General features: G+C 33.6%; 1 protein-coding gene across 2 annotated transcripts in view; it reads right to left on the bottom strand.

Moving 5' to 3' along the window:
- The window catches only part of LOC127288336 (transcriptional activator cubitus interruptus), a 79535-nt gene that overhangs the window by 39493 nt on the left and 19411 nt on the right, over nt 1–20631 (bottom strand). Inside the window, exon 2 of one of the 2 annotated variants that reach the window (XM_051315728.1) lies at nt 5740–5772. The exons of the other annotated variant lie outside the window; for it this stretch is intronic. Coding sequence (XP_051171685.1) covers nt 5740–5772 — 33 coding nt within the window. The remainder of the gene's footprint in view (nt 1–5739; nt 5773–20631) is intronic. 2 annotated transcript variants of the gene reach the window in all.

Below are 20631 nucleotides of genomic sequence, written 5' to 3'. Positions count from 1 at the left end.
ATTCGGATATCTTACAGATTACCAGGGTTTTTTTTTGAGAGAAACTAAGAACCTCATGGCGGATATTCTAAATTCCAAAAGTCACCGAATACACCTATATTATATAGGTTTCGGTGCCTTTTGGAAATTGCAGCAAATATAAATTCCTGTAATGGTTTTTTGTTTTTCGGTTCATTTGACTAATCTCAACTTTATGTCATTATCACTTCTAACGTATATTAATTCTAACGTAAACTAACGTATATACTAATTCCTATACCCTAAGGAATTTCATATATATCAGCACTTATGTCTTCAAGAAAAGCAGTTCTCCTGTAATGCAAGAATATTATTTAAGCAAATATATTTCAAGACAGCTTGGTCAAATCGAATGTCATGTTGGCATGCCTTAGCGATTATTTCTCGCGTGTAAAATGGACAACAGCTTGGCGAAAGGGGTTCGAGTATATATACTCATATGGGACTAGCTTAACACGTCGCTCGTTAGACGTTTCGTCGAAGCGTGTCGCTGCTGCTGTTGCTATACTTAGATGGTTCCATAGATACCAATCGCGCAGCGTGTACACTTGATTTTGCCAATGTAGTGGTATACTCTCTCTCTCTCTTTTTCTCTCTGTGAGTCTCCTGTATAGTTAAATATTGCCATCTAGAGAATGCATTACATTTAATGCATGATATTTAATTATCTAATTGTGTTTGCTCGCTCAACAAGTACAGCGAGAAATAACGCATTTCAAAATGTATTATATGTAACAATCAACAAAATTCATTTCACTCAATCAGTGGGCGTGACTTTATTACTTGCCATTAAAATCAACAGAGAATGAAATAATCTCTCTCTCTCTCTCTTTCAAGGGGGAATTAAGTCATTTGCATAAAACTAACAAGTATTTCCTTCTGTTCAACTCCATAAACAACACTCTGGTATTATCAAATCTAAATACTTCTATAACAATAATTGAATTACAGAATAATGATTTGATGAATAATTCTAAATTACAGAAACGGATAAGAATTACTTTGAAGTAGTAAATTGGAAGTAAATTGCAATTAAATTGCAGATATAAAAAAAAGATTTCGTTTTTTATTCTAAAGATTTTATGCAAAAAGAGAAAACGGAATTCTTACGCGCAACTCTATTTGGGAGATAATATTTGATGATGCGATCAGATTAGAAGATTTCATGAGGATCGTAATAACCTTGGGGATGTTTAATAGCTGATACAATATATTATTATCAAATCCGTTTCATGATATCAAATCGTTATTCGGTTTTCCAAAGCTTCCCTGATACATTCTACAAATATATTTATATATATATGTATATCCGCACTAAAAGAAAGTGCAATGTTCCAATAAATCAAATTTATGGATAAACTCGGTCTAACTGAAAATTTATAGATCCTAAGTTATGTTTAGAAAAGACCATAAATTCTGTAATCCGTAATTTAATGCAATCTCCGGCTTAACTACACACATATATGTATATGTCTTTTTGTACCAAAGTGCATGTGTGCATGAAATCAAAATCTCCTATACCCGGAATAATTAATTCTCTTTTATTCATAACATTTAGATCCGTACGTATATAAATTGTTCCTATACACCGTCAGAGAAAATTTAACTTTTTTTTTTGACCCACAAAAAAATCAAACATTTTCGGAAACTATAGGACCAAAAAAAATACCCGTGTCTGACCGTTTTGCTGTAGATCAAGTCGTTTTAAAAAGTTATTAATTTTTTATAAAATTTGGTATCTAGCGGTTTTAGGGGTCGCTGATGAGGAATCTGATGTTAGATTTTCAAAATTCAATATAGCGGTTAAAATTTTTAAAAAATTTATAATATTTTATTCAACTTGGTATCTAGGGGTTTTCGGGGTCGCTGATTAATAATCTGATGTCAGATTTTTAAATTACAAAATAGCGAATCCAATATGGCGGTCAAAATTTTTCTCGAAATAATTATTTAGTTATTTTTATTATATTATTATTATTTTTATTTTTACTATTATTACTATTATTTTTATTATTATGCTGCTATTATTATTATTTCAAAATTTAATTGTTAAAACATTAAATGTTGATTCAACGAGATCCGTATAATGATTTAATCAAACTTTGCTCAAGATGTTTGGGTCTTGGTAAAAAAATTCGAAGACTGCCGTGTGTTTCGCCTTGAGAAAACAATCTTGCTCTTGTGAGAGAAAGAGAGAGCCATAGCCCTATATCTCGAAGTTATGCCAGGATCGAGTGGAAGAAAGGACAGTGGTGAAGAAGAAAGGAAAGGGGAAGTGGAACGGGAGGAACGGGAGAGTGACTTGTGAAACTCGAACAGCAATCAGTCGCATCTTCCAAGGTAGAAAAACGTGTGTACTGAACATTGAACACAAACGTTTCTGATAATAGATGGAAGAAAAATAATTCACAGGGTATATATATATAGGTATATGAAGATCCCGAAGATTGAAGGTAGAAGAGGATGATGCGAAAATATTATGAGAAAGAGGAACAAGAGGGAGAAAGGGAGATGAAAGGGATGAGGAAGATTCAAAAGGAAGGAAGAAGTTCTCTCTCTCTCTCTTTCTTGTATATGAAGAGAGAGAAAGAAAGAGAGTAGGGAGCGGAAAAGGGTCCGAGTGAGAGATTTGAGAGTAAAAGAGGCAGATAGGCGGGTACGGACCCAAGAGAGGATAATTGAGTTATTACTGCAATTGTAGACCACCTTGGAGGCTCTGGAACGACCATAACAGGTTCTGAAAATCGCATACATATCTCTCCCTATGATTCTTGGGGGCTCCTTAGCGATAAAGGATTATCGTAAATGTCCGAGTGTTCACCTACTCTCCTGCAGCAGCATTAGGTTCAATGAACTTTTCTTCTCATCTCATACTCGCAATTTGAAAGGTCATATAGGTAAGTATCAAGGTGAAGTGAGGGTTAAGCATTAGATTAAAACGTTCCACCAAGGCCATCATATTCAATATGTAACCTTCCTCCTGACATGCTTTATACCGCTCTCAGAATAATTCTTCTCTCTATTGATAATTTCCAAATAAATTCATCCAATATAGAAAATTTGTATTTCTGCAATCGACCTAAATTGCTGTTTCTCCTACTTGGTATGAGGAGAAAAAAAAATTGCATTAAAATTGCATTTTCCAAGATAAGGAACATTTTATGAAACTGGTATACGGCGATATTTATGCAAATTGTAGTGTGTTTTTTTTTTCGTTAATATGGAGATATGTTATACAGTTTTGTAGCTTTAGGGTTTAGTACGTGACAAGATTAAAGTCTCAAGGATGTTTTCGAGACTATTTTAGAATAAAAACTGAATTAGCTAATTTTGATGATTCCATAGAGAATTGGAAATTATTATTTTTGACAGGTGGAAGAGTCAATACAGTCGATTTCGGAGTCTTCTCCAGAGAGGATATTCACTGCGTATAAAAGTTAATTAGTCAGACTTTCAACGCTAAGCGTCGAACTCCCCTCTCGTATCTCATCAGCAGCATCTCCTTCCTTCATCCCGCACACCATTCGTGTTTAATTACTTTATAATCCAGGTTTACCATTTCACTTTCAGACAGAATTTATCATATAGCTTATAATTTTGGGAGGATTTTAGATTTCTAGGGACCAAAAAGAATTACTCTAATGTTTTAGAAAGTGTGTTTCAAGATCGGTATAAGAAAATGGTAAACAGTGTTATCGGAGATGCGAAAGTCAGTGTGTGTATATATATACGTTCAGCAGATATATATAATTGTGTACACAATCAGAATTACGATGGAGATAAATATATAAAGGGACGGTGTACCAAGGCGTGTACGAGGCTCGAGACCTAGTAAGTTACACCTCCTGCTCTTATCCGCTGAGATCGCTCGACCACGCGGGTACTTGAATGCCCAGCTCTTCGAATAACTTTACTACCGGTTTCGTACCTCTCTTGCATCGGCCTCTAAGCTTTCAGAGATAACCCGCCTCCTACGCTTCTGCTTCCCTTCTGCTTTATTCTTGAGTTGCGTGTTCCTCGAATATAGGATCTCTTTAAGACTCTCTCTCTCTCTCTCTCTCTCTCTCTCTCTCTCTCTCTCTCTCTCTCTCTCTCTCTTCTCTTCTGATCCGAGTCTCATTTCGAGACTTCTTCGTGATACTCGATCTTTTCAGACCATAGGAAAAAGATCGCCCTTCTTTTCTTCATCATCAGTTATTCCCTTCGTTTATCCATTCCTACACACAGGGTTCGTGAATTTGCATCAAGGTATGTTTTGCACAGAAGCTGTGATGGCTTATTAGCCCCAGAGCAGCTGCGTGTTGATAATGAGGCCCCAACCTTTTTCCCCCAAAAACGATAATTGGACTTTCTTTCCAAAAAAAAGGATACGCCGCTTCATATATGCGCCTGGTGCTTAAACGATTCCATCTTTCTTCTCGCATAAAAGTGCGCGAGGATTTTTAAAACTTACGAAGTTACTATATATATATATATACAAAGAGAACTTTATTTAAAAATTATAAAAGAAAAGTTGTTTCACAGCTTTTAATAAAATTTTCCAAATCATTTTTCCCCCAAAAAAATTGATTTGTGAAATATTTTTACAGAGAATTTTTTTGGATTTTAAATCCGTTTGGTTAACCACAAAACACTCCTTCTCTGTCTCTATCTCTCTCTCTAGAAACACGGCAGCTCTCTTGAACGTTTCATTGCTTCGCGGTTCTTTTATATCGGGCGTACGATGACAGTGTTATCGGTATTTCAACAAACATTCAACGTGGTTCGCCAAGTTGTATGCAGTACATTTCCGAGAACAATGGTCTCCACAGGTCGGTGCAGGAGAGCGACAGAAGGCGCGCAAGAAACACTGTGGGATGCTGCACGGAAGAAAATGGAAGCAAAAAAAAAAAAGAAAATAAGACAAACAAGCAAAGACGTGGGGAAAAAAAAACTCGTTCAGAGTCCCTTGGATCAACGTTTCCTTGTGGGTTCCTCGCGAAAAGGGGATATAAAGGAGAGTTTGGACGCACGCGCTGACGCGACAACCTCATTTGTGCACGACGGCTTCCAGATGAGAAGAAGAAGAAGAAGAAGAAGAAGACGAAGACCATGAGTGAAAAAGGACAGAGGAATTTACGGACTCTTCTTGATGATGGTCAGAGAGAAGATGAAGAGAGAGAGAGAGAGAGAGAGAGAGAGAGAGAGAGAGAGAGAGAGAGAGAGAGAGAGAGAGCGACAAGTGCAGATGTAGCGGATGAAAAGAGGAAAAAACATTTAGGGAATTCAAGAGAGAAACTCGATAATCAAGACACGAAGTATAGGAGAACAAGAGGTGTATGGCCAGTGGACCCAATGAAGAGATGATGTTGAGGGATGTTGAGACTGAAGAAGAAGAAAGAGATAGGGGTTGAAGTCGATGATTTTAGCCTCACCTGATGAATATCTTTTGGGAACACTTAGGAGAGCTGATGATCACTGTACAGATATTCTCAAGTGGACATAGAAGTGAGCACAAAAGCAATTAAGACTTCTAAACGAAACAAAAATTCCAGCAGTTGGTTGTTTAGGTATGTTTAGCAGTACGTTTCAGAAGGTTTTAAAAGGTTTTTAAAAGATTTTAGAAGGTTTATTTAAGAATTTTCCGAACTTTAAACAGATAAACTACTCTACTAATTTGTAATTAAAAAGTTTAACCTTGATGACTAATTTGCCGCCTGTAATAAAAAATTTTAGCCTCACCTGATGAACATCTTTTGGGAACAATTAGCAGTGCTGAAAACAAAATTTTAGATATATTAAACAGATATCCTCTAGTAAAAACAGAAGTAATAAGTTTCCCAAAGGCAGTGTTAAATATAATTTTTAGCTGTAACAGATTATTACAGAAGATTTATTAAATAATTTTCCACATTTCTAATCTATGGACTAATTTTCAGTGTGTAAACATTTTCTAACGTGCATCTATTAAAAGAAATATTCATCTCGGAATATGTCTATGTTGATTCTAACAGCAATATTTTTTCTTTGGTGACAGGGAAAACATGACTCTACGACGTCAGTCATTTGAGTGTTTAGTTTAGATGAAATACTGTCAGTCATCACTTATTTCTGGATTTTCATGCTCATTTCTTTTTTTTTTATTGCATATTCAAACATCCGCTTTCCATCGCACAGTAAACTAAAATAACTAATTTTTTTTTTTTAAACTTTAGTACTACAAAAAACTTTTTAATATCCCAAAAAGGGTTTTTTTTTCCTGTAGAAAAAACGTTTTGGCAAAAACTGCGAGTAATTTCGAGAACAACCTTAATTATCATCAAGAAGGAAATTTGTGGTCCATCTCTTGGCTTGGAAGATTGGTACATGCAACCCTGCATCTTGGACGGCTTTACGATGGTTCGCGAGACTGTTTTTGCAGCAAAGCCATCTCGTAGTGTCCTCGGGTTTTACTTCACGACGAACCAGAGAAGCAACGCTCTCGAACGTTGTCGTTATATACCCCATACACTATGTATCTCTGATCCCAGGGACGCATTTTACTTGATTAAACCATTGAATTCTTTACTTTTAGATATGACTTTCATATAAAAATTTTTGTTCCCGTGAATGTAAAACTACTTTTATTTTTTGCTCATCATCAACATCCCCCAAGTGTTTCCCACGTGAAACGAAAAGGTATTCACCGCAGACGACCATTAATGTTTTCATTTCTCTCGGCGAGCTCAAGTACTTTAACGTCTTAAATCCTAATGATGTTTCTTTACTCCTAGTGACATTTAATGGGAATTTATGACAATTTATCAATTTTTTGTTTCACTGAAATTTTTTTATAATTATCGCAATTAAAAAATCAGTACAACATTATTTACTCGATATCTTCATTGATTAATTCTTGGAAGATATGAAAAAGAAGAAGTTCAAATATGGACACTAAATACGCCAAACATTTGAAATACTAAAGAAACGTTTTAAAGATGAAATATAATGATGAAGAGGAAACAGAAAAAGGAGAGTAATTCGCTTTTGAATTTGACGTGGTGGTATGTCAAATGGGTAATTAGAGGTTAGCAAGATCGTTCTAGCACCGCGAGAAGGGAGAGAGAGAGAGAGAGAGAAGAGGAGGGGAGAAAGAACTCTGGGTATTGAGAGCGAACGTGATCTTCGATCCGACTATACCCAACATCAAGACATTGGAGACTTGGACAGAGCAGCAAGATCGACTACAGCTCAATCACTCTTCGTCTTGTACCCTTTCCATATCCCATATCTCTTTCTCTCTTTTTCTTCTTGATCCTATACTTCTTTGTCACTCCCCTCTCTCTTTCTCTCTCTTCATTTTGATGCAGTTGGTTCCCTCCTCTTTGTCCACACACAGCTCCATCTCTATTTCTCTACTCTTTTCCTCTCTCTCATATGCGCGTTCTTTCAAACCGTTTTATCTCATCGTGATCTCCGGCTTCACGTGGCGTGCCCTAATGACGTCTCGAACCCGAACCCAAGTACCACCGTTGCGCATCTAACGAGAAAGAGAGCCCTTTTTTTTCACGTTCCAATGCTAATCCACGTGCGCCCCTATATATAAGTTGAGAACGCTCTCTCCACAAAAAAAAAATCACCAAAAGCTTCGCCGCGGCTATTCATCGGGTGTTTATTAGGTCCACGGACATCGTAGCTCTTTCGCACGAGACTTCGCGGATTTTGTCGTCTTTTGCATGCATGGTTTCGTCGACCTCAGCGACTTGAGTTGGAAAGCAAAACGAGTTTCGATATGGCGAAAGCTAGTGCAAAGTGCTCCGACACACAACAACGAAATGGGTCCTCTGAACCAGTGTTGCGTGGATTGGTCGCGGACAAAAGAGTAAAAAAAAGAAGAAGAAGAAGTGAGGGGAAACTGCCTCGGTTGGAATCTCTATCGAGATGATCGTAGGGCCCATAGGGAGAGAGAAAGAAAGAGAGAGAGCACCAGTAGTAGCGCGGACTTGAAGAAAAAAGACCTTGACCGTGCCGATCCTGGAGGACTGCCGCGGGTCGAACCAGTTGCCAACCGCTAAAAACCTAATTAGATGTCATAATTATACTCAGTGATTCTCAACTTGTGTTGTTTGGCAAACTTTTGCATTGGGAGGACTTCTGGTTTTACGTACTGAAATGATTGCTATATAATAATATACTAAAAGAGGAAAAATTGTGATTGGATTTTTGGAACAAGAAGAAACGTTGACATGGGAAAAAGGTTTAATACTTAATTTACATACAATTCCGATTGCACTTGCAACAATTAAATCCCAGCAACGGATATCAGAATTTTCGAGGAAATTAATTTTTTTTATCCGGTTCCCCTTGGAAATTAAGAATCCGGAGGATTTTCTTCACCATTTGTAAATTATAATTTCCCTTACCTTTTGGTAATCAGGAATCCGTAATAGATATCCCGCACCTTCTAAAATTAGAAATCCGTAGAATATTTCAAAATTTTCTACTAAATTAATTTCTATATAGATATCCGATACCTTCGGAAATTAGGTATTTCCCTTACTTTTTGCTGAAATTAGAAATACCCAGAATCTCCACAAGATATAATTTCCAAAAGCCGACAAATATCCCAATAGGAATGAATCAATTAAACAAATTTTGAAAATCGGTAAACAAAGACTAAAAGGAATTGTCTCCCTCTGTTACGGAATTAATACATCAGTAGCATTTTAGTAGAACTCCTGAAGAAATGGAGTACATTTTGATGTATTAATTCCGTAACAGAGGGAAACGATTCATTTTGGATTTTGTTCACCGATTTTCAAAATTTGTTTAAATGATTCATTTCTATCGGGATATTTGTCGGCTTTTGGAAATTATATCTTATGGAGATTCTGGGTATAATTCTAATTTCCAAATAGGTTCGAGATATTCTACAGATTTTTAATTCTCAAGAGGTAAGGAAAATCCTACAGATACCTAATATCCAAATGGTAGGGGAAATCCTTTACGGATTCATAATTTCCAAGAGGTAAGGGAAATCCCTAATTTTCGAAGATACCGGTTATCTCTAAGAATTAATTTAGTAAAAAAATTCTAAATTATCCTACGGATTTCTAATTTCCGTAGGTACGGGATATCTATTACGGATTCCTGATTCCCAAAAGGTAAGGGAAATCCTAATTTCCAAAACGGGATACTCCACGGATTTCTAATGTTCAAGATACAGAATATCCCATACAAATTAATTAAGATTATTAATCTTGATTCAATCTATATGAAATTATTAACATATTTCAATAATTCCATTAAATTTCAATTAACGCGAAAAATTATTATTAAGCTGTTAATCGATAATAATTTTAGTAAAGAGATAATTCAAACTGTGTTTATGGCTATAATGGGACAGCGTTAATTGTCCATGGATAAGGGTTGTTTATGTAAAAGTCACGCAATTTCAAACATGGGAATGATGCGAAACGACGACGCCACCTGTTGCTCCAGAGGGAGTCTCTCTCTCTCTCTCTCTCTGTGTCTTTCTAGAATGCTTGAGGAGAGGAAAACGTGTTTGAAAGCGCACTCACTACTGCGTAAGTGCGTGCGCAACTAACAGTGTTTATGAGTGCGTGTCTAGCTGATGTAGACAACCCTTTGCACCGCCTGTTGAGCAGCTCAACTCAGTTGCGGTGGCCTTTGATGATTCATTGACGATTCGATCGTTACGACTCTGTTTCTCACTGATATACCTTATTATATACACACAAAGTTTACGTCACAATCATTCGACGAAGACAGTTTTACAACATCACGAACTATCATAATCAAAAAATTAATCCTTATGGAGCTGATACTAATTAGCTTTATATTAATGGAAGAAAACAACAATTAATTATTATTGAGAATAATCATAATTCTTTTTCTTCTTCTCACATATTTTAACTAATCTAGCAAAATTCACCAATTTTTTTCCATTGAGAACAGTTTTAAAAATTCTAGTTTTTACTTAATGGTACTAATGTAACATGAAGATGATAGAAGATAAAGGTGAGAATGAATGTTCGAAGCGGAAGAATAATAATTTGGGGGTAAATTGTTGATTTTAATTTTCACTGTTGAGAAGAAGAATTATTTCGAGGAAGTTGAGGGAGTGCGGCCCTGCAGCCTCCCATCGTGGACCGGTTCAAAAATACCTCGGATGCCCGGCAGTGCAGCCAAGGAGGGAGAGAATAGAGAGAGAAAGAGAGCGGGGGCGAGCGAGAGAGAAAGAAGGAAGGAAGAAAGAGAAAGACATTGGGAGAAAGAGAAAGACAAAACAGAAGATAGAAAGAGAGAAGTGAGTAGAGGAGAGGAGATGTTAAGCGATGGAGAAAAGGAGAGAGAAGGAAAAAGAGAGTTAGTGGAAAGGAGAGGGAGGAAGAAAAGAAGGGAGAAGGAGGAAGAAAGAGAGAGAGAGAGAGAGAGAGAGAGAGAGAAAAAAAAGCAGAAAGAAGATAGATACAAAAGAGAGAGAAAAAGGGAGATCTGGAGTCTCCAAAGGTTTACGGGGTGAGTGGAGGTAGAACGCGTCTTTATTATACGAAAGAGCGGACGACGACCAAGCAGCCCGCCTCCGATGATGTTGTACTCACGATTCTCCCTTCTCTCTCTCTCTCTCTTTCCCTCTCGTATTATATCTCCTCTCTCTTTCCCTCTACTCGTTTACGTTTTACGTGCACGTTATTAAACAAAACGCTACCTGCATACGTATATTATTAAATCACATATTCATCTAGTCCAAAATCATCAAATATATATATGTAGGTGTAAATTCTAACCATCCACACATCACTTAGTCACAATTTTCAAACTGGAAACAAATTCTTAAAGGCCTAAGCAGAACTAATTCTTGAACGGGAACGCAAACGTAATGGAATGAGTAAGAGAAGGATAGACATAATGTTTGTCCTTCTCTTACTCATTCCATTCCGTTTGCGTTCCCGTTCAAGAATTAGTTGTGCGTTGGCCTTAAGCCTTGCAAACCTCTGATGGGAATGACTGCGGGGATATATAAAAGCATCCAATTAAGCCGGCATCACAGGGAGAAATAACTTCATTTTGAAGGCTTAGTACAATCCCAACCTGACAGATGTCATTCCAAAGAATCTTTTCTTCTTGTCTCGCTGCTAATCGACTGATGTTAATAATAATATTCAAAAAATTTTGTTGGATTAAAATTTAATTTTAAAAATAAAATACGCAAAACTATACAAAATAAAAAAAAGAATGAAAAAAAAAATTAATTCAAACAGGGAACAATTTTTGAAAATATTTATGTGAAACAAAGAAAAAAGTTAATTTCTCGGTGGAATTAAAAGTGTATTCTCTTGCTGTGCACTGATAATTCTTAAAAATTCATATATATATATATACAGTCGAGAGATGACAACCGTGCATGGATATTAAAAAGATCTTAGCGAGATGAAACTTGCCGCTGATGATGCTGTTGCGTGTGAAATTGTTATTGTCTATTTTTAACAAATTTGGAATTATGTAATTTTTTTTGTTTATTATTTTATGGGCAAGGGAATTTTCAAGCTGGAGAAAAATGGAAGAAGAAAAATGATATTTTTTTTTTTGGCAAATTAATGATTTAGCTATAACCAGGGATCGATTATGTAAATCCATTTTCACTTCCAATTTTCTTTCCCCCTTTTATTTCCACTTCCAATTTTTTCTATTTCCACTTCCACTTTCTCCAATTTCCATTTCCACTTCCATTTTTTTCTACATCCACTCCGACTTTTACTCTTTCCGCAATTTCCATTTCATATAGTGGAAATGGAAGTGGGAGTAGAAATCAGGAAAATTAGAAGTGAAAATTGAAGTTGGAGGGGAAATTAGAAATACGGGAAATGAAAGAGAAAATGGAAATTAGGAAAAGTGGAAGTGAAAATGCTTGAAAATATGGACCAAAAAATTATTTTACTATGCCGAAAGTTTTGTTACATAACACCGTCCGTACAAATAAATAATTTTTTATAAAACCTGGTATCTCGGGGATTTCCGGGTCGCTGATTACGAATCTGATGTCAGATTTTCAAAATTCAAAATGGCGGATCCAATATGGCGGTCGAAATTTATAAAAATTCACCAATTCATTTGAAAGTTGTTACTTAGGGGTTTTTGGGGTCGCTGATTACGAATATGATGTCAGATTTTCAAAATTCAAAATGGCGGATTCAATATGGCGGTCGAAATTTATAAAAGTTCATCGAATTCACTTGAAACTTGCCATATTGAATCTGCCAATTTGAATTTTAAAAATCTGACTTCAGATTCGTACTCAGCGACCCTAAAAACCCCTAGACACCAAGTTTTATAAAAAATAATTAATATTTATAAATTTCGACCGCCATATTGGATCCACCATTTTGAATTTTGAAAATCTGACCCTAAAAGCAAAAAATGACCTGATCTAGCAAAACGGCCAGACATGGGTATCTTTTTTTTGGTCCTAGTTTCTGAAAATCATTGATTTTTTCGTGTGTGAAAAAAAAAGTTGAATTTTGTCGGACGGTGATAATTCCTGATACTTCTAACCACAGTTTTTGTTTTTCAAAAACAGATAATAATAATTTTGATTTATGTGTAGAAAAAAATTTGTGATCAAATTCAATGACATAAAAATTGGTAGGAAAAAAAAGCTCACGAAACAAAAATTATTTCTAATTTCAACGCAAAAAGGGGGAAACTTTATGATTTAGCACGCTGGTTTAATTACAATAGCAAAACATTTCGCGTGTATTGTACGCATTCATGTATATATGGAAATATATGTTATAGTCAGTTTCGGTTGAACAATTTTCGTAATTGTGCCCAAAGGTATTATATATAGTGTGGGCGCAGTAAAATGAAGATGTATGTGGCAGAGTGTTGCAAATTCTAGCTGCATCAGGTACATATAAGAAACAACAGAGAGGAGTAAAGAATTTTACAAGCACTGTTTATTGGCTGACCATTGGGGTCTAATAAACATACGTAAGGCCCCTATAAAGTCGTAGAATTCCTTCTTATTATATATACACGTTGGTGCGAGCATTTTATCCATCCAACGAAGCTTCCACATTCGAGAGAGGGTGGCAATATGCGGCATGTAGAAAAAGACAGAGAGAGAGGGATAAAAAGTGGAAGCTGAAAATGAAAGAAAGAAAGAAAGAAAAAGGCGCTAAAAAGGTGAGGCGCTTATAAAATCATACTCGCGCTCCTTTATTGGTACCGGGACGAGCGGGAAATTATATGTATATACATTCCAAAGAAAACCTGTTTTTTGTGTATATAAGTTTCTCAGATATTTATATATATATAAAATTGGAACGTTTTGAGTATCAGGTTTGTTCTTATGCATAACACACCCACAATGAATGCGGATTTCTTTAGTTGCATTTTTATATGTTTGCTAATCGGTTATTCCAATTGCTAAATCCTCAGGTGACAACTGCAGTCGAATCTGCGTATTTGTATATATATATAAAGCAAATAACGTTTCATGATTTTTGTCATCAAAATTGGGTATAATTTTTTTATTATCATAATCTTTTATAGTTACTGGTAGAAAATTATCAACTAATAGTTACTGTTGGTTTGTCATTCATTCCTAATAGTTTCTACCAACTGGATAATGATATAATCCTAACAGTATCCAGTGTATAATGATCATCCATCAGTAATTACTGGTTGATTATAATCCAATTATGGATAATCATCTGGGTACTGTTGGGATTATCATCATCCAGGGATAATAATAATAATAATAATCCTCTTTGCTAATGACGATTTGTTCCAGCTCCTCAAATTGTAAAAATATCCAACGCTATTTAAATAAATTAATTAAGTATCTGTTTCAAAAATCTGTATCTTTCTTATATTCAATTAAGTCACTACCGAAACATTGTGACAAATGTACAAAAAAATATATACACACACACACACATGGTCAGAAAAATAAACCCACGTTCATATATTTGATTAAAATAAATATTGTATATATATCTAAATTGTGGAAAGTAATTTGTTGAATTCTGATAGTGCTGTCAAGATGTGTATAATATATTTATTCGAGCCTAATTAAAATTCCTCGAAACTTTTTGAGCATAGAGGGAACCTAATTAAAGAGAGTGACGAAAATGACACGGCATCTTTTTAACCCAACAAATTAGTAAAGAGCAGAACACACTTTTGCACTCGAAAAATCTAAAAGAATTAAGACTTATATATTTATATTTATCACACTCAATGCGTTGATCATCAAGAAAAGAGCTTTATTCACGAAACGTTGGTGGGTTTCAATTAAAAAAAAAAAAAAAGAAAGAAAAAATGTATAATGAGTTTTCTCATATATCGATCGACGATATAATCTTTGATTTTAAAAAAATCATCTTCGTAACATCTCTATATAAAACAAAATGAGAGAGAAAGAGATTGTTTGAAAAAAAAAATATAAGCTTATATGGCACTATGAGTCTACAAAATTCCTTCGTCTACGGACAATCGATCATTTATTTTTCTTTTTTCTTTCTCCCCTACTTCTCTCTTTCCCTTATATATTCCCGCATCTCATCTTTATCTCATTCTGAGAGGAGAGCATAATGAGCGCGCCGAGTGCAAGGTGCATCTTTTCGAGACACGATGAGTGAGAATTCAGTTTTGAAAAATGGCGGCCATAATATGTTTACCGTGAAGGAGAGATGGGTGTCTAAAGTCTATCGCACTCTGCGTTGGCTGTCAACGCTCCATGATAATTATTTCCAATTCACGGAACGGATCAGCAAATCTTTTCTTGGATCTCTCTCTCTCTCTCTCTCTCTCTCTCTCTCTCTCTCTCTCTCTCTCTGTTTGACTGTCAGTATCTTTGTCTCTGTTGCTAGAATAAAAAATAAAGAGACAATTTAATTCTGCAACGATTCAATCTCATAACTGATGTTAACAATTTGTAATGAATTCCCCGAAATGATATGAGAGTAGCCTATTTAATATACTCGTTTCTTGATTTGTTTTGTGTTTAGTAGTAGTACACTGAGAAAAATGTTTAGTCAGAGCAACCAAAATTAAGTTGGGTCAATAAAAAAATTTTGTTGGTATTTAATCAACCAAATAATCTGTTTGGGTAAACCAAAAAATTTGTTTGAGTGTTTTTTATTCTCTTAAGGTACGAAGCTGAGAGCAAATTAATTTTCAACCAAATAATTTTGTTGGTCTAACTAATAAATGTTTAGATGCGAAAACTATACGACTTTGTTTCAGCCAACAAAAATTTCCTAACAAAACGATTTTGTTGCAAAATCATTTTTTTTTTCAATGTTCATATATCGTTGGGTAGACACATTGAAGGAGCGGATTGATGTTGACCAAATAGCAGACGCTTAAAATCGTGACGAGTTATTTTAATATTTATTAAACGAATATGATATATCAGTGAACTCATGCGCCAACAGTACCCTCATTGAATTCAGTGTTCCCTCCTCCTCCTCCTTATACAAAAGAAATAATTCTGGCTTCGTTATATATATTGACGCAATTGAATATAATATAAGAAAGTGAGTAGCAAACTACTTTCATCAAAATGGCTCTGGGTTTTGCAAAAGTCTCAATTCACTAAATGCGGACGTGAAAAAATTCTCTATTTAGATTTACAGATGTTCTATATATACTATATAGACACACACTTGAGAACATGTGTGTAATTTCGTACGATAATTGCGTTTTTGTCTTAAATTTTTTTCATTGACAGTGATGATGATGCATTGTTCTAATTTTATTATCATTAACTCTAATAACAAAACCAAAATTTAAACATTTAACATTCAATGAATCAAATGAAGAGAGAAATCTGAAAAATAATCTATTTCTGTTCTTAATTGAAATTTTTGCAAATAATATAGTATAATTTATAAAGATCGCTTGTTATATATATATATATATATATATATATATATATATATATATATATATACAAGGAGAGTCTGTTATGTTGCGTTCTCTTTCTTTTTTCTTGATTATACACTAAATGTTATCTTAACGTGATTACTTTCGTTGGATCAACTTTCAATTGATCCACCGCCCAATATAATATATACACAACTTTATTATTAAAAGCGCAATGTGTCGCTGAATATTTCGCTTTGGAATCGTGAAGGAATGTTTTCTTGCTAATCATAAGATGACATCTCTTCAAACACATTAATACAAGACGTGTTTAATTTTAATATTTAAAACGAAAAATTTAATTTTTATTCTTACATATATGAATTTAATACCGGATTTTATTTATATATATATAAATAGTAATTTCAGGTATCTATTGTAAATTAGATAAGTTAAAATTCCTTCAGTTCTTCATCTTATGGTAAAAAAGTGAACAGCAAGTATATATATATAAGACTATAAGGTATACTATTATGGTGTTTATCGTATACCTGCAATCACCTGTAAAGAGAGCTATTGTATCGTTCAAATTTAAAACTTTTTATACCAATCGACTTCACGATATACAATTTCAGATTATATATACAATAAAGTGTAATTGTGTTACTTGTTACTACAATTTATGATATATCTCTACTGTTTCCGACAGTGATCCGCAACTCACTATGTTTTTCCTTGGCATGAATATATTATATAGAGCAGAAAAATCCATGTCTTACGTTTCTGATGATTATGATGCTAGTTTGTTTTTTTTTTTCGTTTGATTTTTTAAAATACGTAAATTATAATATTGCGTGGAAAATCTTTACTCTATATACTCGACAAGATTTAATCTTATAGAGATTGGCAAAAATTTACCAGTAATTTTCAACATTTATGTCTTATCATGTGAATAAATCATTTGACTGCGACTGGTTTTTAAATAAAAATTTTCCATCATTTATTAGTAAGAAGCAATTTGATGATGTGAATAAATTTCACATTTTAGTTTTTATATAATTTACAAGTTATTGGTGAATGACCAAACATAACCTAACTATTCGGAAACTAACCTAACTTAACTACTGCTAACCAAACCTAACCTTACTTAAATTAACCCCACTTAACCTGACTTAACTTAACCTAACTTAACCTAACTTTACCTAACTTTACCTTAGTTAACCTAACTTAATCTTACCTAAGTTAACCTCTCTAAAGCAAAATCTAACCTTACTTAATTTACCTAACCTAACTTAACCACTCTTAACCAAAACTGAGGGCCAGTTTCACCAACTATGGTTAAAAGTTAATCAGCGAATAATCCCTAACCAACTATTACTATTATTATTATTATTATTATTATTATTATTATTATTATTACTACTTATTACAATTTTATTAGATTAGTAAGGTTAAGTTAAGTAAGGATAAATTAAATAAGGTTAATTAAGTAAAAATAATTTAAATAAGGTTAGGTTTGGTTAAAAGTGGTTAAGTTAGGTTTGAGTTAGGTTAAGTTATGTTTGAGTTAAGTTAATTTATATACGGTTAGGTTCGGTTAAGTTAAGTCAAGTTAAGTAAGGTTAGGTTAGTTGAGTTTAATTTAAGTAAGTTTAGGGCCAATTAATTCCGATTATAAAAGTTAATCATTGATTAAAGTTGAATTAACCGCTTATGACAAGTCGGTTAGGGATTTAACCGCTGATTAACTTTTAACTGGAGTTAACTGTCCCTAAACTTACTTCAATTAACCTCAATTAATCTAACAATACTTAACTTGACCTAACTTAACCGAACATAACCGTATATATATATATATATATATATATACATATATATATATATATGTATGTATATATTAACCTAACTCAACCTAACTTAACCTTAACTTAATTCCAAACCTAACCTTACTTAAATTATTTTTACTTAACCTAACCTTATTTATTAACATATATCCTTATACTTTACTTAACCTTACTCTAACCTAACCTTACTAATCTAATGAAATTGTAATTTTTCACTGATTGAAATAGTCAAATCTATTTTACCGACTAATGATAATGCAAATTTGACTGTTTCAATCAGTGAAAAATTCTACTAATTTTCAAATAAAAACGACTAAAATTCAGTGAAAAATCTTACCAAAATTATTTTAATTGCTAAATTTTAACTGTTTGTCCAGTGAAATCTCAATATGATTCAAATTTATAATGTTTCTATGAAAGTATTTTTTAAATGAAGAATGTATGGGCTTAATTTTCTTTTTTTCTTTCATCTTAAATTCGCGCCTTGCTTATATGGGATTTCATTCGAGTGTTAATATAACTTGAAAAAAGAATTAACGTCGCTTATACATGTGTGTGTATGTGTGTGAATATAACTTGAAGTGCGCGCTCTCTGCCACGATATGCGCCAAACCAGCAGTCCAAAGCACAGTTGACTGGGCTCTGCGGCTACGGCATTAGCATTAGTGCGGGCTTCCAAGGGCATTAATCAGGATTAAACGCGTTGAGCAGGGCCGCGGCAGCACTGTGTATACGGGGCCAAAACACGAGGAAATTTTTTTTTTTTACCATCCGTGCCCCCTAAAGGCCTAAAAGATTATTATTCTTACCTAAGATCTCTTCTTTTCTCAAGGGACTTGGATTTTTTTTAATATTACCTTTTTTTCTCACTAATTTTCATCTAAATTACTTTTTTTTCAGATTTTCCTTTTCAAAGGTGCGACCCATCACACATAATTTTTTTTTTTTTTTTTTAAAGATTTGGTTGAAAATTAGAAATTTCAAAAGAGGGTAAACTATCTTACACGTATTTTTTTTTCTATTTTCAAATTAATTTATTTAAGTGGAATAAAAGAATTTGAGGAGCTGGGAAAATAAACTTTAAATTGGAAATTATATTTTTCAAGTTTAAAGTGAGTGAGGTTAATTAAAGTAAGGTTAGGTTTAGTTAAGAATAGTTAAGTTAGGTTGAGTTAGATTAATTTATATATACGGTTAGGTTTGGTTAAGTTAGGTTATGTTAAGTAATGTTTGGTTAATTGAGATTAATTTAAGTAACTTTAGGGCCAGTTAACTCCGGTTACAAGTTAATTCGCGGTTAAATTATCCCTAACCGAGTAATTATGAGCGGTTAATTTAACTTTAATCGATGATTAACTTTTATAAGCGGAGTTAACTGGCCCTAAACTTACTTAAATTAACCTCAATTAAACTAACCTCAATTAAACTAACCTTACTTAACCTAACCTTACTTAACTTGACCTAACTTAACCGTACCTAACCGTATATAAATTAACCTAACTCAACCTAGCTTAACCACTGCTAACCAAACCTAACCCTACTTATCTTTACTGAACTTAAACTAACTTTACTTTAGTTAACCTAACTTAATCTTACATAAGTTAACCTCTCTAAATCGAACCTAACCTTACTTACATTAACCATACTTAACCTAACTTAAACTTACCTAAGCTAACCTTTCTAAACCATACCTAACTGTACTAAAATTAACGTAATTTAACCTAACCTAACTTACCCACTCATATCCAAACGCAAACTTAACTTAACTTAACTTAACCTTACTTGACCTAACCTTAATTTTGGTTAGGAGTGTTTAAGGTCGGTTAATTTCTGAACGGTTAAATTTTATTCTATTAAGTTAGGTCATGTTAAGAAAGGTTAAGGTAAATTAAGTTAAGTCAAGTTTAGTAAGGTAAGGGTAATTGAGGTTAATTTAAGTAAGTTTAGGTTTGGTTAGGAGTGTTTAAATTTGGTTAATTTCTGTAAGGTTAAGTTAAGTCAAGTTAAGTAAGGTTTTTGTAGCTTTGGTTACAGGTTGAGTTAGGTTAGATCAAGTTAAGTAAGTTATTGTTAGGTTTGGTTACTAGTGGTTGAGTAAGTTGAAGTTTAGGTTCGGTTAAGTTATGTTAAAACAAGGTAAGTTAGGTTTAGTCAGGTTAAGTCAGTTTAAGTCAAGTTAGGTTAAGTTAGGTCAAGTAAAGTAAAGTTAAATTAAGTCAGGATAATTTATGTAAAGTTAATTTAGTAAAAGTATGGTTAAATTACCTCATCAATGTAAAATAAAATCTTAATTCTAATAAAAAAATTAATATCTTTAAAATTTTTCACTAAAAATAAATTTAACACTTTCTCATTGTAATATAATAATGTAAAAAACTGTAAAGAAAAATATTATTTTAAACTATAGTCTGATTCCTTTGTATTATAGTTTTTTTTTTTTTTTTTTTTGAAGTCTCCTGATTATGATGTTGAAAACTTTTACACGCAAATAGATATTAGATTTAATTGCACATGAACCTCTTTCAAAACGATTTATAAATTCCCCACTAATTTGCGCTTTGCCTATATATATATATGTGAATTCTAATCCAGATGTCGAAAGTCTATACTGTCTGAAAAGATGATGGCATCCTTTCAACTCTCTCTCTCTCTCTCTCTCTCTGTTTCCGTGAAAGTGTTTCGTGGGATTCGGATGTAATTTAGCAATTTTATTTGGATATTTCAAGAGTGAAGCCAGAATGGGAGGTCCCGGGTATAATAGGTGAAAACGGGCAGAATAAGGCGTTAGAGGTAGCGCTCTGGAGGTATATATATATATATATATATATATATATATTGTTGGAGCCAAGATGGGGAAGTGCAATTTCGGAAATGAGTATATAGTATCTTATATATGTATATAGATGATAAGTAG

This window comes from Leptopilina boulardi, unplaced genomic scaffold (genome assembly GCF_019393585.1).
Source record: "Leptopilina boulardi isolate dan_hultmark-lab unplaced genomic scaffold, ZJU_Lbou_2.1 LbouV2_384, whole genome shotgun sequence".
Taxonomy (NCBI): Eukaryota; Metazoa; Arthropoda; class Insecta; order Hymenoptera; family Figitidae; genus Leptopilina; species Leptopilina boulardi.
Note: the sequence above shows the minus strand (reverse complement) of the source record. Positions and strands in the feature narration are given on the sequence as shown.